The sequence below is a fragment of the Eretmochelys imbricata genome, chromosome 2, assembly GCF_965152235.1.
Source record: "Eretmochelys imbricata isolate rEreImb1 chromosome 2, rEreImb1.hap1, whole genome shotgun sequence".
Lineage (NCBI taxonomy): Eukaryota > Metazoa > Chordata > Testudines > Cheloniidae > Eretmochelys > Eretmochelys imbricata.
Window position 1 is genome coordinate 14,962,228 of NC_135573.1, and position 16,505 is coordinate 14,978,732.

Sequence of the window (16,505 nt, forward strand, 5' to 3'; positions counted from 1 at the left end):
TTCCTAAATGACTCTTTCAAGGATTGAACTCACAAACCTGGGTTTAGCAGGCCAATGCTCAAACCACTGAGCTATCCCTCCCTCCAAAACTGGTGCTCCAGGTGAGGCTTGAACTCACAACCTCAGCATTGCTCCCCCAGCACTGCTTTGTAAGTACTGTGCACTAACCAATTGCGCCACTGGAGTCCACAAAAAATAAGTTTAACCACGAACACTGTAATAGACTATCAGGGTTGGAAGGGACCAGGAGGTCTTTTAGTCCAATCCCCTGCTCAAAGCAGGGCCAATCCCCAATTTTTGCCCCAGATCCCTAAATGATCCCCTCAAGGATTGAACTCACAATCCTGGGTTTAGCAGGCCAGTGCTCAAACCACTGAGCTATCTCTCCCCTTTTCATATTTGTCTAGTGCTCTGTACACAAGCCAGTGCTGTAGGAGAATTTGAAGTTTCCTGCTGTCTCTTAATAAAGTTTTTCTATTTTAAGTTAAAGAAAAAGTTCAATAAACCTGTTTGTTGGGTTCCAGTTCCTACCGAACTACTTGTCTTGTGATTCCCCGTGTCAATAAACAAGTCATAAGTAATGCAGAACTTGTTTCTGATCCCTCTTTGTTTATGAATGAATGAATTGCTGTAAATCCATAAAGTGTTGCCTACTCAAATAAATCTGAATAAGGAAGGATGAACTAAATTCATATTATAGTCAAAATAAAGCCAATGATTTGCAGTCATTCTTCAAGAATAAATTCACTCCATTCACATGTCCAGAAAAACATGAAATGAAAATGTATGAATAAAACAATTGAAATTCATTTGCATTTGTGAATGTTAATCACTTACATAAGTCAATGAATAAGATGGCAGGTGTGTAAGATGAGTACAGTGAAGAAGGAAAATGATGAAAAAATGCTGCTGGTGTGTCCACATTACAAATCTTAAGACTGCGGATAGAGCTGGGTCTGGAGAAAGCTGGCTCATCCTCAGACTGATAAGTTAATTCACTAAGTGGAGGATGGTAGCCATTCTACGCTTTTAGTGTCTTCAGTCTGTTAATAAATCATGTGTCAGCATCTGATTGTGACCTAGAAGTGGAGTGTTTTTCCTATACTATATTCGTTACTTCCTGTATAAAGGGTATAATGTGCTGAATACTGGCTGACCAGCTAGTATGCTGGTTCCCAAATACTAGACTCATAACAGTATTTCAGGCATTTATACTAGCACTGTAGGTCCCCATCCCTGCCTTAATGATGAGCTGATATGCCTGGTCCTTGTGAACTGCAGTTCCTGCCTCTCATCAGCCTAGTGTGCTTTAACCCACAAAGGCTCTGTCTGCCAGAAGGTTGGAAACCATCCACCCTAACTTGTGGAAGAAGAGGGTGTGTGGGAGAAATCCATCTTGAAATAACAAAGTGAGCAGAAAATAAGTCTCCAGGCCAAAATGTTCAAACTCTCATGCGTATATTAGGCACCTGAATCCACACATAGACACCTAAATAAGTGGTCTAAATTTCTGAGATACTGAGCACCCAGTACTTCCAGTTAAGTCAATAGGTGTTGTATGGACTCAGCATCTCTGAAAATCAGGCCACTTATCCGCTTACTGAATCTAACTATAAATTTAGCTTCCTAAATGTAGGCATCCAAATTTGAAAATGTTAGCCTTATTGTCTAGGTAGCTTATACAGTTGGAACAATTCTTCTCTCCAGTAATCGCCCACTCCCTTTCCCCCACTAGCTCCAGCCCAGATATGCAGTTTAGAAATTTTATAACATAAGTGATGTGTTTTTTTAAACTTTGTTGGTAGGTGTCAAACCATTCAAATGTTCTCTTTGCGAATATGCCACTCGCAGCAAGAGTAATCTGAAAGCTCATATGAATCGCCACAGCACCGAGAAAACGCACCTGTGTGATATGTGTGGAAAAAAATTCAAATCAAAAGGCACTTTGAAGAGTCATAAACTCCTCCATACTGCTGATGGTGAGTGGATGTTTGACAGATTGAAGCTTATGCATTTGGGTGCTAGATATTGTCTAAATTTTAGCACATTAGTGGAAATGCAATTTTTCTGTGATCAGTGAGCCTGCATATATCAGATTTTCTTTACTCACAAGTAAAATTTTGAAATATGGAGTGTCACGGTTTAGGGCAACTACACCTGTATTTCTCCTCTGTAGTTTAAGGGCATCCACTCTAGGCTCCCAGTTCCTCAGCCATCACCTCTCTTGAGCACAGACCTTTGTCTCTGTCCTTCCTGACTGGGGCTTTTCCAGTTTGCAGAGTTCCCAGCCTACATGACAATATTCTCAACAATCCAGACTGTCTAACAGGCAAGTTATCTGTGCTTTGCTTTCCCTCCCGAGGCTACGAACAACGTAATTTCCAACAGTTATAAGTTACCATACAGCTCTTTCTAAGCTAGCACATATATTCTTAAGGTGAAAAACATTACAGAGAAGACATATTAAAAACAATCAAAGAATGTAATGCTTTCTAAAAAACTTTCTAGAGGTCACCCAACTCTAACCTAAAGCTCTGGTACATCAGTCCTTCAAAACCATAACTGTGTTTCCCTGTGGTTATAAGTTCATAGCTGTCTCAGATTCAGAACCAGACCCACCATGAATAGTTCAGTCTTTCCTTTATACAGCTTGGGTTTTTGATCTTGGTCTCATGTAACAGGTGATGAGACAAAGGCCCACTCCTGAGAGCATAGCTTCAAAAGGCTGGGTTTTTACCTAACCCGACATGGGAAATTTGCATTCACCTCCCACTAGATATTCTCCAGGAAAAACACTTAACACTTTTTGTTCCAAGAGTCCATTCTTCTCTGGCATATGGTTCAATATAGTCCTCTGAATTCCCAGGTCTCCCATGTGTTGCATCCCCCCCTTGAGAGGTTACGTAAAATCCCAGTCCACACTAATATATAAACCATTCGCTTAATACAGTAGATCCTAAAGATACTTAAACTGAATTCAATAAGATCTCCCAAGGATATGGCAGGAAATTGCCATGTCTGTTGCATGAAGCCATTGAAGATGTCTCATGATTAATTTGTATAAATGGAGAGACAGCTGACTACCAAAGATTCGATCTTCTAAAATGCTCGTTTGGCTTCTTATCCTTTAGATATAAAATTCCATATGCAGAGCTCCTGCTGATATCAGTGGGAGTTTGGCAAATGGAAGAATTGCAGGATCAGAACCATAATCTTTCTTTATATGAAGATACGTTCTTCTGTTGCATTTGCATATATTTTTGTTAATGCACTAACATTGTCTTCTAATACTGCTACTCTTTTGCGATCTCCCTTTCCATCACATTTTGATGATTTATTTTGAAATTAGATTTTCATTTCACTGTATACTTCACAATAGAGGATTTATATTTCAAATTATGGTTTATCCCAATGTCCCAATGAAACCAAAATAAGAAGATGTAAACAGAAATGTTGTGGGCACATGTAATTATTGTAATATTCACTAGAATCACTAAATCACTCCCAATTGCTATTTTCCTAAAATAATAATAATTCAATAAATAATTGTACTTTCCAGTAGTCCCAATGTAATTTGATCCAGAGGACCTACTTTTCAAGCCTGACCCAAATCCAAGCACGGCCAACCTGACCTGAGAATGCCAAGTCGTTTTGGAACTGACCCGACCCAAACCTGCCACTTGCCCCGCAAACTTGGTCAGCGCCACGACCTCCTTCTGGGGCTCATCCTGGTAGGGCCCCAAGCCTGTGATCCATCTCTGACTGCCTCCTGCCTGTGGGGTCAATGCAGCGGTGGTTCTATGCTCCGTTCCTGCCAGCCACCGTCACTGCCTCTCTGCCTGTGTGCACTGCAGAGTGAGAGGTTCTATCACTCATTGGCGCACACCTTTTGCAGTGCATACAGCATAGCAAGATGGTGGTAGCAAGCAGGAGCGGGGCATGCCAACTCCGCACCAACACCGCAGGATAATAGAAGGTGTTCAGAGGTTACTCAACCTGAGAGGGTTAGGTTGTTTTCATACCTGATCTGAACCCAACACTTGTAGTCAGGTCCAGATGAGTTGGAGTCAGGTTGCAGGGCTCTAACCGGATTAACACTAGCACAATAATGAGTCAGTCTAAATGATGTAGTATGGCTGTATTTTGGAATAAAATGAATAACTAATAAATTAACTGTCCTATGCTGAATTGTGTTTCTTTGATTTTTTGTTTATATAATTGAGTCAAAAGGAAATTTTGGGATGTCATTTACAAAGAAGCATCTTATGTTTTTGAGTGCATGCTCATACTTAGTATTACCAGCTATTAGGTAAGGATAGGTTTTACTATGAAAATCTAGTAAAATCTTATTTTGTCTTTTGCTCTTACGGCTTAATTTTAAAAAAAACTACCGTTTGCGTTTTCATTCACAGATTTTCATGTATAATTATTTTCATGTGGAGATAATAAAATTTGGACATGAAAACGTTATTTGTGTTTGTAAATCAGGCAGTTCAATGTCTGATCTATTTCATGTGTGCAAATAAGTGATTGTTGTGCTACTTTATAGACTGGGAGGACCTTAACTTGACTCAAACTTGACCATAATGAGAATAGGGCTATAGTCGCACAGGCTTTGCCTAGACTAATTTATAAAGGTGTGGTGTTAGGACACGTTAGCTAAGGTGTTTTTACTAACATCTTCCAAAATTGTAGCATAGACTAGGTGATGTGTACTTTTAACACACGAGCTGGTTGAGTTGAAGCCTTGGCTACAGGTAGGGTTGCCAACACTCCAGGATTACTCTCCAGGATTGTCCTGGAGTCTCCAGGAATTAAAGATTATGTCGTGAGGAAACCTCTAGGAATATGTCCAACCAAAATTAACAACCCTAGGTACAGGAAAAACAAATATGTGCCCAGTAGCCTTTATTGTTAGGGCTCAGACTGCCATCTTCCTCTGGAGTATATGAGATGACTTTGCTCTTCCAGCTGCTGCTGTTTCTCAGTGATGTAAATAGATCTGGGTCTCCTCCCTTTCCATTGCCTGCTTTTTCCTCTTTAGTTCCTTTCCAAAATTCTATGTGTGAAATCCTGCCCCATTGAAATCAGGTGGGAGTTTGAAAATTGCTTCACTGTTTCTGTCTTCCTGGATTATGAAATCAGGCATTTTTTTGTTCAAACTACAGCCCTGCAGGGTCAGTTTAACCCACTAGAAAATGAAGTGTTTTTTTTTTCTCTGCTTTATTCCTCTCAAGAGTGCTATGACAGAAAACAATTCAATGGTCTAGGCTGATTACAGTTTATGACTAGAAATGAAGCATAGAACCTGACTTTCATTATTTTAATTAGGTAGCAAAAAATTATTTCAAGATTTTTCTTAACTGTTTTTATTGGAGCTGTCACTTTCAGTACAAAAAATTTAAAGAAACTGCCCTGTTTCGTGACAAGCAGGAGTGAATCTGCCTTTTCCACTTTTGCCTTGGTTCTTTTAGTTTTGACGCTTTTCTAACAAGCATTTAAAATTGTTTGGACAAATAAAGCTCTGTGGTATGGAAATCCTGGAAGTAGGAAGATCTCTCCGTTGCTCTCGCTCCGCATTTTAATATTCCCCATACTTATGGTGTCTGAACTCATAACTAAGGGAGGACGATGAAGAATGGAGGAATAGAGAAGAACATGAGAAGAGAGAATGAGAGGAAAGAAGGAGAATATTTGTTTTCAAATCAAGAGGAAGGAGAGCATAAAAAAAGAGAGAAAACAAGCAAATGTTTTGGGGGGGGGGGGAAGTGAATGGTGGGGAGATAGGGTTGAGATAGAATGAGTTTGAGAGTTCCAGCATAGCACTTCCTAGCTTTAAAAAGCCTCAAACAAGAGATCCTCTCCTTGAAATGTAAGAGAGATTTCAGTCCCATTGCTGAATAGGGTCATCATGAAATACATTGTTCCCACATTTGACTATCTCGATCCCCTTCAGAATGCCCCTACTTCGTAGACTCATAGATTCAATATTTTCATTAATGATTTGGATAGTGGAGTGGAGAGTGTGCTTATAAAATTTGTGGATGATGCCAAGATGGGAAGGGTTGCAAGCACTTTGGAGAACAGGATTGAAATTCGAATTGACCATCATGTTCCTAACTAAATAATTCCAATACTGTAGTTAATTACAGCTACTGTTAAAAATGTTGTGCCTGATTTGTAGTCTGAATTTGCATTACTTCAGCTTACAATCATTGAAATTCAGGCTACGTCAATCCATGACTACATTCTCCAGTGTTCCAAATGGGTGACAGCGAAATTATATCTTTTTGGTCACTAGAAACTCAAGTACATGGTAGATGCCTCCAAGATAACTCACTTGTTTTCTAGGCATCAGCAATAGCTTGAAGTTGCTGTCATCTAAGTGACTAGGTAATATGGTGACCAGATAACACTTTTACATGTCCCTGGTTTCTAGGTAATAGATATTTTTCCAGTCTGCCTACAACACTCCTAGTCTTTTAGTTATGGGCTCCTTTTGAACACAGACTGGCAAGGTAAGGTTAAAAAAATCACATTCACTATAGTTTTTTTCCTCAGTCACACATTGAACCCGGGCATACAGAAGTGAAAGGTCTGAGCACAAAGTCTCAGTACCGCTTGGCATGTTAACATACTATTTTATATTTATCTTGCTTATTTCTGTTTGGCCGCTTTTGGGGTTTTTTGTCTTTATTTACAAGGATCCCTTTCAAGACTGTTTGAGTCATTATTTTAAGATCGTAGTAAACATGGCAATAAAAATCATTTGTTGAAGACCAGCTGCAATAATTTATAGTATTCTAAAAATAAATCCAGTGAGTGTCAAAAATATAAAAATGTACATGAGTCATAACATTTGGAAAATTGGGACAGAGATGGAACAAACACCTGCAACAGGCATGTCTGAACATCTGTCTTTTAAGAACTACGTTATTTACAACCAACTAAATGTGCTTGCAGCTATATTTTTGCAAAGCCGCAATGATGTGCACTGGCCATTTACGATAAAGCGTGTTCTTTCCCCAATGGCTATCCCAAGTAATATATCCACTGTTTAACACTTGTAATTAAAAATAGCAGGCAAAGGCTCATTCTGTCCTATTCTGTTCAGCCCTATTTGACCAGAATTTTGCAAAACTTGGCTCTCTATTGATACTAAATTCTAATAGATAAGTTTACAATATTTGGTTGTCCTTACTCTGTTGAGAATCATCTTTATAATGAAATATCATTGATAGATTGCCTCTTCATATTTAAATACAGAAAGCTATTTGAACACATTTTCCATTTCTGTTTTAGGAAAGCAGTTTAAATGTACAGTGTGTGACTATACTGCAGCTCAAAAGCCACAGCTCCTACGTCACATGGAACAACATGTCTCTTTCAAGGTAAGAGGCAAATAAGCCATGATTAATTAATACTCATGGAGTGCAATAATCATTCAAACTAAAGTACACCTTTAAAGAATAAAAAGGGTTCAAAGGGAATAAAAAGGGTTCAAATCAGTTAATGATTTGTGCTGGCCAAAGTAGAATAGATATAAATAACTGTTGTTTTAGTGTGTCATATCATTGTATGATATTATGCTGTCAGGTTGTTTGTAATGTACTTACTGTTTTTACTTGTCACAATTTTTGGACTTATTTACAAATTATTTTTGTGTATTACTCCTTGTATCCTTTGTAATAGAGCGTATTTCCCCCAGCCCATCCTTGAACACTGCAAAAACAGCTCAGACTCTCTTCTTTTAGTGTCCACTTCCTATAATTTATTCAAGTCCCCTGCACTGCCATTTGTACAATACTACACAACTATTCTAATACTTATGATCCTTTTATCTTCAGCCCCTGTTTGTCACAGTCCTGTGAGGAAAAGAGATCTCTCCTCCTTGAAATTTCTTTCAGTCTGGGCACAGCTAGCCCTGTTCTCCCCCCCTTCCTAACACTTCTTTCCTTCCTTTTATCAAACTAGTCAGCTGATGGCCAATTAGTTCCTTAACTCACCCAGCCGCCCTCTCTGATTAGCTAATTCCTCCCTATTTCCTCAATCAACCATCACTGGGGAAACTAATTGAGGCTACGGAGATCAGAGTGCTGACCCATGTATTAAACCTCAGTATTTTATCACACACCTCACCAACGTGTGTTTTTTTCCCTTGCTCGCTCCCTCCCTCCTTGTAGGAGGCACTTGCTTCTTTATTCTCTAGTTTGCACCCAGAGTGGTCTTGTAGGGTCCCCTTTCTGGGTCCTTCCATCCTCCACCCATAAATCATGTTTTAAGGGTGAAGGACATCCCCATAATTCAATCTCAGCTCACAGATCTTCACACCACTGAAAACCTGTAGGCCCATTCTCCTTATCGTCTTCCCCCTTGTCTTGGGGTAGGAACTGTTGTGGTCCCTTGTTCTCCTCCTCCCTAAGGCCTCTGGTTCTCCCAGTCCCACAAACTGATCTCTGGGTTCCGACCATCCTCACCCTTCCTGCAGCGTAGGTTCTCGGAATCATCCAACTCCTGGGACTGAGCTTGGGCTGCTCTTCTCCCCCAAGCCTAGTTCTACCTTTTCCCTTTTTCTCCTTGTCTTCCCCTGGAGTGGTTCTGTTTTCCTCCTGACTTGTATCATTCCATCTTGGGTGTCTGATTCTATTAACTCGGGCCCTTCTTCCTCATTTGCTCTTGTTTTACCCATATAGAGCCCCAGCTGCCTGCTTTCTTTCTATAGGTGAAAGGGCTCCAATCCGCACCTACAATGACCAAATGGGGTAGCCTCTCCATTACTCCCACCTGCTTCTGCCTAAACTTCCCCTTTACCTATAGGGTTACCTCTGCTATTGGATAGAGACTCTTCTCCCCATGGATGCATTCTAGCTCTGCGTTTTCTTCCAGGAGTCTCCAGTGGGGCTTCAATGAATATCCCAAGATAGTATTCACAATCCCCCTTAAGCACCTCCTTCCCACTTTTATAGGGACAGTAGGTGATTTTATTTTTATCCTGCCCCCAAGAGTACCATCTATTTGCAGAATTCTGCAAACTCGCATCCCATCTTAGGGCAGTGGTGTTTTACATGTCTCGGCCTTCCACGCTGATAGTGGGCTATTACCTACAAGAGTTCCTTTCACCTCCTCCCTTTTCTTCTTGTGGCTTTTCAGTTCACAACCCCTCCCTCATTCTGCACCCTAGGTGACTGGACCTCTTTTCTCAGAAAATTGGCTTCTTAGGAACTCTTCGGAGAGTTTAATCGCAGTCTCCAGAAGTTAGAGTGGTGCCTCGTCACCCAGTCTCTGTTATTTTCCTGTTATTTGTGTCTGTGTATCTCAGGAGAGCTCCTTCCTGCTTAGATAGAAAAGCTTCCTTTGCTTGCTTGCTTTTTCTGAATGTTGTCCCAGAGAGGCATTTTCTTCTTTCACTCATGACTGCTGTTCTGTGCCAGCTATAGTGGCTCTCAATACTCAATTGAAGGGGACAAATAAGCAGGCTGGTAGCAGGGCCTGAGTGACGGAAGATATCAGCATCTTAAGGGCCTTACTGGCTCCTGTTATTTCAGTTGACTTCCTGTTCTCCTCAGGTGGGTTCAGGGAAGCAGCAGGAAACAGGAAGCTCCTTGAGAAGCTGGTGTTAATCAGCCCAGGCTCCTCGGGGTGCTAGAGAGGTACATAAGAACATAAGAATGGCCATACTGGGTCAGACCAAAGGTCCATCCAGCCCAGTATCCTGTCTACCAACAGTGGCCAAGGCCAGGTGCCCCAGAGGGAGTGAACCTAACAGGTAATGAATGATCTAGTGATCTCTCTCCTGCCATCCATCTCCACCCTCTGACAAACAGAGGCTATGGACACCATTCCTTACCCATCCTGGCTAATAGCCATTAATGGACTTAACCTCCATGAATTTATCCAGTTCTCTTTTTTAAACTCTGTTATAGTCCTAGCCTTCACAACCTCCTCAGGCAAGGAGTTCCACAGGTTGACTGTGCGCTGAGTGAAGAAGAACTTCCTTTTATTTGTTTTAAACCTGCTACCCATTAATTTCATTTGGTGTCCCCTAGTTCTTATATTATGGGAACAAGTAAATAACTTTTCCTTATTCACTTTCTTCACACCACTCATGATTTTATATACCTCTATCATATCCCCCCTTAGTCTCCTCTTTAAGGAGAAGCTGAAAAGTCCTAACTTCTTTAATCTCTCCTCATATGGGACTGTTCCAAACCTCTATTCATTTTAGTTGCCCTTTTCTGAACCTTTTCTAATGCCAGTATATCTTTTTTGAGATGAGGGGATCACATCTGTACGCAGTATACAAGATATGGGCGTACCATGGATTTATATAAGGGCAATAAGATATTCTCCGTTTTATTCTCTGTCCCTTTTTTAATGATTTGCAACATCCCATTTGCTTTTTTGACTGTTCTGCACATTGCGTGGACGTCTTCAGAGAACTATCCACAATAACGCCAAGATCTTTCTCCTGAGTAGTTGTAGCTAAATTAGTCCCCATCATATTGTATGTATAATTGGGGTTATTTTTTCCAATGTGCGTTACTTTACATTTACCCACATTAAATTTCATTTGCCATTTTGTTGCCCAATCACTTAGTTTTGTGAGATCTTTTTGAAGTTCTTTACAGTCTGCTTTGGTCTTAACTATCTTGAGCAGTTCAGTATCATCTACAAACTTTGCCACCTTGCTATTTACCCCTTTCTCCAGATCATTTATGAATAGGTTGAATAGGATTGGTTCTAGGACTGACCTCTGGGGAACACTGCTAGTTACCCCTCTCCATTCTGAAAATTTACCATTTATTCCTACCCATTGTTCCCTGTCTTCTAACCAGTTCTCAATCCATGAAAGGATCTTCCCTCTTATCCCATGACAACTTAATTTACGTAAGAGCCTTTGGTGAGGGACCTTGTTGAAGGCTTTCTGGAAATCTAAGTACACTATGTCCACTGGATCCCCCTTGTCCACATGTTTGTTGACCCCCTCAAAGAACTCTAATAAATTACAGAAACCATGTTGACTTTTGCGCAACAATTTATGTTCTTCTATGTGTCTGACAATTTTATTCTTTACTATTGTTTCAACTAATTTGCCTGGTACTGATGTTAGACTTACCAGTCTGTAATTGCCAGGATCACCTCTAGAGCCCTTCTTAAATATTGGCGTTACATTAGCTAACTCTAACTCAGGAACCAATCCATGCAACAAATCTTGATGCCAACTCTGCCCACATATCTACACCAGCGACACCATCACAGGACCTAACCAGATTGGCCACACCATCACTAGTTCATTCACCTGAACGTCCACAGATGTAATCTACACCATCATGTGCCAGCAATGCCCCTCTGCTATGTACGTCAGCCAAACTGGACAGTCCCTATGTAAAAGGATAAATGGACACAAATCAGATATTAGGAATGGCAATATACAAAAACCTGTAGAACACTTCAACCTTGCTGGACACACAATAGCAGATTTAAAGGTAGCCATCCTGCAACAAAAAAACTTCAGGACCAGACTTCAAAGAGAAACTGCTGAGCTTCAATTCATTTGCAAATCTGACACCATTAGCTCAGGATTAAACAAAGACTGTGAATGGCTCGCCAACTACAAAAGCAGTGTCTCCTCCCTTGGTGCTCACACCTCAACTGCTAGAAGAGGGCCTCATACTCCTTGATTGAACTAACCTCGTTATCCCTAGCCTGATTCTTGCTTGCGTGTTTATACCTGCCTCTGGAAATTTCCACTACATGCATCCGACAAAGTGGGTATTCACCAACGAAAGCTTATGCTCCAGTATGTCTGTTAGTCTATATAAGGTGCCACAGGACTCTTTGCCGCTTTTACAGATCCAGACTAACACGGCTACCCTTCTGATTACTAATAGATTAGTAAAACATGATCTCCCTTTTCAGAAACCATGTTGACTTTTGTGCAACAATTTATGTTCTTCTATGTGTCTGACAATTTTAGTCTTTACTATTGTTTCAACTAATTTCCCCAGTACTGATGTTAGACTTACCAAGATCACCTCTAGAGCCCTTCTTAAATATTAGCGTTGCATTAGCTAACTTCCAGTCATTGGGTACAGTAGCTGATTTAAAGGACAGGTTACAAACCATAGTTAATAGTTCCACAATTTCACATTTGAGTTCTTTCAGAACTCTTGGGTGAATGCCATCTGGTCCCGGTGACTTGTTACTGTTAAGTTTCTCAATTAATTCCAAAACCTCCTCTAGTGTCACTACAGTCTGTGACAATTCCTCAGATTTGTCACCTACAAAAGACAACTCAGGTTTGGGATAATCCCTAACATCCTCAGCCGTGAAGACTGAAGCAAAGAATTCATTTAGTTTCTCCGTGATGACTTTATCATCTTTAATGATAATGCTCCTTTTGTATCTCGATCGTCCAGGGGCCTCACTGATTGTTTAGCTGGCTTCCTGCTTCTGATGTACTTAAAAAACATTTTGTTATTACCTTTTCCATTTTTGGCTAGCTGTTCTTCAGATTCCTTTTTGGCTTTTCTTATTACATTTTTACATTTAATTTGGCAGTGTTTATGCTCCTTTCTATTTACCTCACTAGTATTTGACTTCCACTTTTTAAAAGATGGCTTTTTATCTCTCACTGCTTCTTGTACATGGTTGTTAAGCCATGGTGGCTCTTTTTTAGTTCTTTTACTGTGTTTTTTAATTTGGGGTATACATTTAAGTTGAGCCTCTATTATGGTGTCTTTGAAAAGTGTCCATGCAGCTTGCAGGGATTTCACTCTAGTCACTGTACCTTTTAATTTCTTTTTAACTAACCTCCTCATTTTTGCATAGTTCCCCTTTCTGAAATTAAATGCCACAATGTTGGGCTGCTGAGGTGTTCTTCCTACCATAGGAATGTTAAATGTTATTATATTATGGTCGCTATTTCCGAGCAGTCCTGTTATAGTTTCCTCTTGGACCAGATCCTGCGCTCGACTCAGGACTAGATCGAGAGTTGCTTCTCCCCTTGTGGGTTCCTGTACCAGCTGCTCTAAAAAGCAGTCATTTAAAGTATCGAGTAATTTTGTCTCTGCATTTTGTCCTGAGGTGACGTGTACCCAGTCAATATGGGGATAATTGAAATCCCCCACTATTATTGAGTTCTTTATTTTGATAGCCTCTCTAATCTCCCTTAGGATTTCATCGTCACTATCACTGTCCTGGTCAGGTGGTCGATAATAGATCCCTACTGTTATATTCTTATTAGAGTGTGGAATTACTATCCATTAGAGATTCTATGGAACATGCGGATTCATTTAAGATTTTTATTTCATTTGATTCTACATTTTCTTTCACATATAGTGCCACCCCCCTCCCCCACCTCCTCACGACCTGTTCTGTCCTTCCAATATATTTTGTACCCTGGAATGATTGTGTCCCATTGATTGTCCTCACTCCACCAGGTTTCTGTGATGCCTATTATATCAATATCCTCCTTTAACACGAGGCACTCTAATTCACCTATCTTATTATTTAGACTTCTAGCATTTGTGTACAAGCACTTTAAAACTTGTCACTGTTTATTTGTATGCCCTTTTCTGATGTGTCAGATTCTTTATGTGAATGTTTCTTGTCTGATCTGGCCCATATTTTGTCCTCTTTCATCCCCTCATCCTTACTAAAACCTAGAGAATTTCTATCAATAGACTCTCCTCTAAGAGAGGGAAGTCTTTGTCCGATCCACGTGCGCCTCTGCAGCAGTCGGCTTTCCCCCATCTCTTTGTTTAAAAACTGCTCTGCAACCTTTTTAATGTGAAGTGCCAGCTGTCCTTCCTGTATAGGCTCCCCCTATCCCAAAAGTTTCCCCAGTTCCTAATAAATCTAAACCCCTCCTCTCTACACCATTGTCTCATCCATGCATTGAGACTCTGAAGCTTTGCCTGCCAACCTGGCCCTGCGCGTGGAACTGGTAGCATTTCTGAGAATGCCACCATGGAGGTCCTGGATTTCAGTCTCTTTCCTAGCAGCCTAAATTTGGCCTTCAGGACGTCTCTCCTACCCTTCCCTATGTCACTGGTACCTACATGTTCCACAACCACCGGCTCCTGCCAGCACTACACAGAAGTCTGGCAGGCAAGTCACCATACAGTTCTCCCAGTCATCACAAACCCAGCTATCTATGTTTCTAATGATCGAATCTCCCATTACTAACACCTGCCTTTTCCTAATGAGTGGAGTTCCCTCCTCCAGAGAGGTAACCTCAGTGTGAGAGGATACCCCAACATCATCTGGAAGGAGGGTCCCAACTATGGGAAGGTTTCCCTCTGTTTCCGTTGACTGGACTCTCCTTCTCTGGGCCTTTCCTCCTCCTTAACAGCGCAGGGGCTATCTGACCGGAGGTGGGACAAATCTACAGTGTCCCAGAAAGCCTCATCAAAATACCTCTCTGCCTCCCTTAGCTCCTCCAGTTCCACCACCCTGGCCTCCAAAGCCCGTACATGGTCTCTGAGGGCCCGGAGCTCCTTGCACCGAATGCACACATACTCCACCCACCCACAGGGCAGGTAATCATACATGCTACACTGAGTGCAATAAACAGGATAGCCCCCACTCTGCTGCTGGGCTTCTGCCTGCATTTTCTCCTACAGTTACCTAGGTTAATGATGGGGTATTTGTTTAAATCAAGAAGTTTTGATTATAGTTTAGTGTAAAGGTTTTAAAAAATGGCAAGTGTACCTCGCCCCTTCCCACTCCCCTTCCCAACTCCCTGTTAGCGGCCCGTGTTCACAAAGAGGCTTCTCCTCCGCTCTCTCCCTGCAGCTCCTGCTGCTTTCCGTTATTCCCGCTCACCTTTTCTCCTGCCTGCCTGTTATGTCTCTTGTGCCCTCCTTCCTCCAGCACAGCACTCCACCATCTCTGTGCATCTAGAGCAGAGAGAATACATATGCACCAGCAGCAGACACAATTTTCTACACTCTGGGTCCTAGTGGAGCCTCCCCACAGTCTGGCACCTGAGGTGGCTGCCTCAGTTTGCCTCATGGTAAAGCCAGCCCTGTTCCCTGGTGAAATAGGGTACCACCTGGATGGCCCACATTTCCTTACTCCACACGGTTCCCATGGCTACTCTCTCGGATATTACCAGGAACACAGCCAAGTCATCAGTTGGGCCTCACGTTGCATAGAATCACTCCCTGTATATGATTCCTGGTCTCCACACTGGGACTCACCAACTTCTGTATCAGCGGTCATTGCACCTTCTCGCTGATGACTTCCTGCAGGTTCTGCTGCTCCGGCTGCCACACCAGAAGGGGTTGTCTTTCAGGTTGGTGTGATTCTGGAAGGTATGCATCATCTTTTGCTGCTTCTTCTGCCACCACTGCAGAGCCTGCTCTGTGTCCAGGCACTGAATCTTCATACCGCCCCCTCCCACTCTCCCTCAACAAATTTTCAAGTACCCTTTGCATAGGAATCAAGATCCTGGACAATGCCCCACTTGTAATAGGACATATGTCTGCCCTGTCCTTGATCACCATAGAAACCACTCAAACTCCCTTCTTTTAGAGTTCACTTTGTAAAATTTATTCAAGTCCCATCCACCAACACTGTACAATGCAATACAACTATTTAATACTTGTGACCTTCAGCCCCTGTTCATCAGGGCCCTAGGAGGAAAAGAGACCTTTCTTTCTTAGGTTTCAGGGTAGCAGCCGTGTTAGTCTGTATCCACAAAAAGAAAAGGAGTACTTGTGGCACCTGAGAGACCAACAAATTTATTTGAGCATAAGCTTTTGTGAGCTACATCCGATGAAGTGAGCTGTAGCTCACGAAAGATTATGCTCAAATAAAGTCATTTTCTTCCTTAGTATCTTCTTCAGTCAGGGTATAGGTAGCCCCCTCTCCCCTTCCCCCCCCTCCCCCCAACACTTCAAGGTAGTCAGCTTAAGGAGCAGTTGGTTCCATAACTCTAACCCAGCCTTCGCCTCTGAGTAGCTAATTCCTCCCTATTTCCTCAATTAGCTGTTGCTAGAGAAACTAATTGAAGCTACTGTGATCAGAGTGCTGACCCTGCTATTTGGCTTCAGCAGTTTGTCACAACCCTTCTCTAATATTTTTGTTATTTTTTTGGAGCTAATTTTGGTAGAGTCAAATGTCTGTTTTGGAAGCAGCAAAACAGTAGTTTAAAAATGGAAAAAAAAACTATTAGTTTGTATGTTTTAAAGAATTTTTAGGGCACATTTACAGCATTTCAAAGGAAAAGATATGACATTTACATTAAGTATTCCTTGGCTATTCACTCTTTCCTCCATTCTCAGGAAATACTGTATGTGCCAGTAAAATAACAGGAAAATCCCCGAATTGAAAATATCCTTTTTGAAGTTTTCATGCCAAATCTTTTAGAATAGATTGATTTACTGCCACGTAGCATGCCTAAGTGCTGGACAGTTTTATGATTGTAGGGGACATTCAGGCATTAATAGGCACATAAATATACATCGGTTCCTGTTTTTTATCATCTGTTCACGCAG

At 41.4% G+C, this 16,505-nt stretch overlaps 1 protein-coding gene and 1 non-coding gene across 5 annotated transcripts in view; one reads left to right on the plus strand and one right to left on the minus strand.

The window, feature by feature from the left end:
- Positions 1-16,505, plus strand: part of ZFAT (zinc finger and AT-hook domain containing) — a 140,117-nt gene that overhangs the window by 82,511 nt on the left and 41,101 nt on the right. For all 4 annotated transcript variants that reach the window (XM_077809760.1, XM_077809762.1, XM_077809763.1 and 1 more), the window contains exons 10-11: positions 1,806-1,979; positions 7,303-7,391. In XM_077809760.1, the coding sequence (XP_077665886.1) occupies positions 1,806-1,979; positions 7,303-7,391 (263 nt within the window). The remainder of the gene's footprint in view (positions 1-1,805; positions 1,980-7,302; positions 7,392-16,505) is intronic.
- Positions 94-186, minus strand: TRNAV-UAC (transfer RNA valine (anticodon UAC)). The gene is given in 2 exon segments: positions 94-129; positions 149-186. It is a non-coding gene; the product is annotated as a tRNA-Val (tRNA).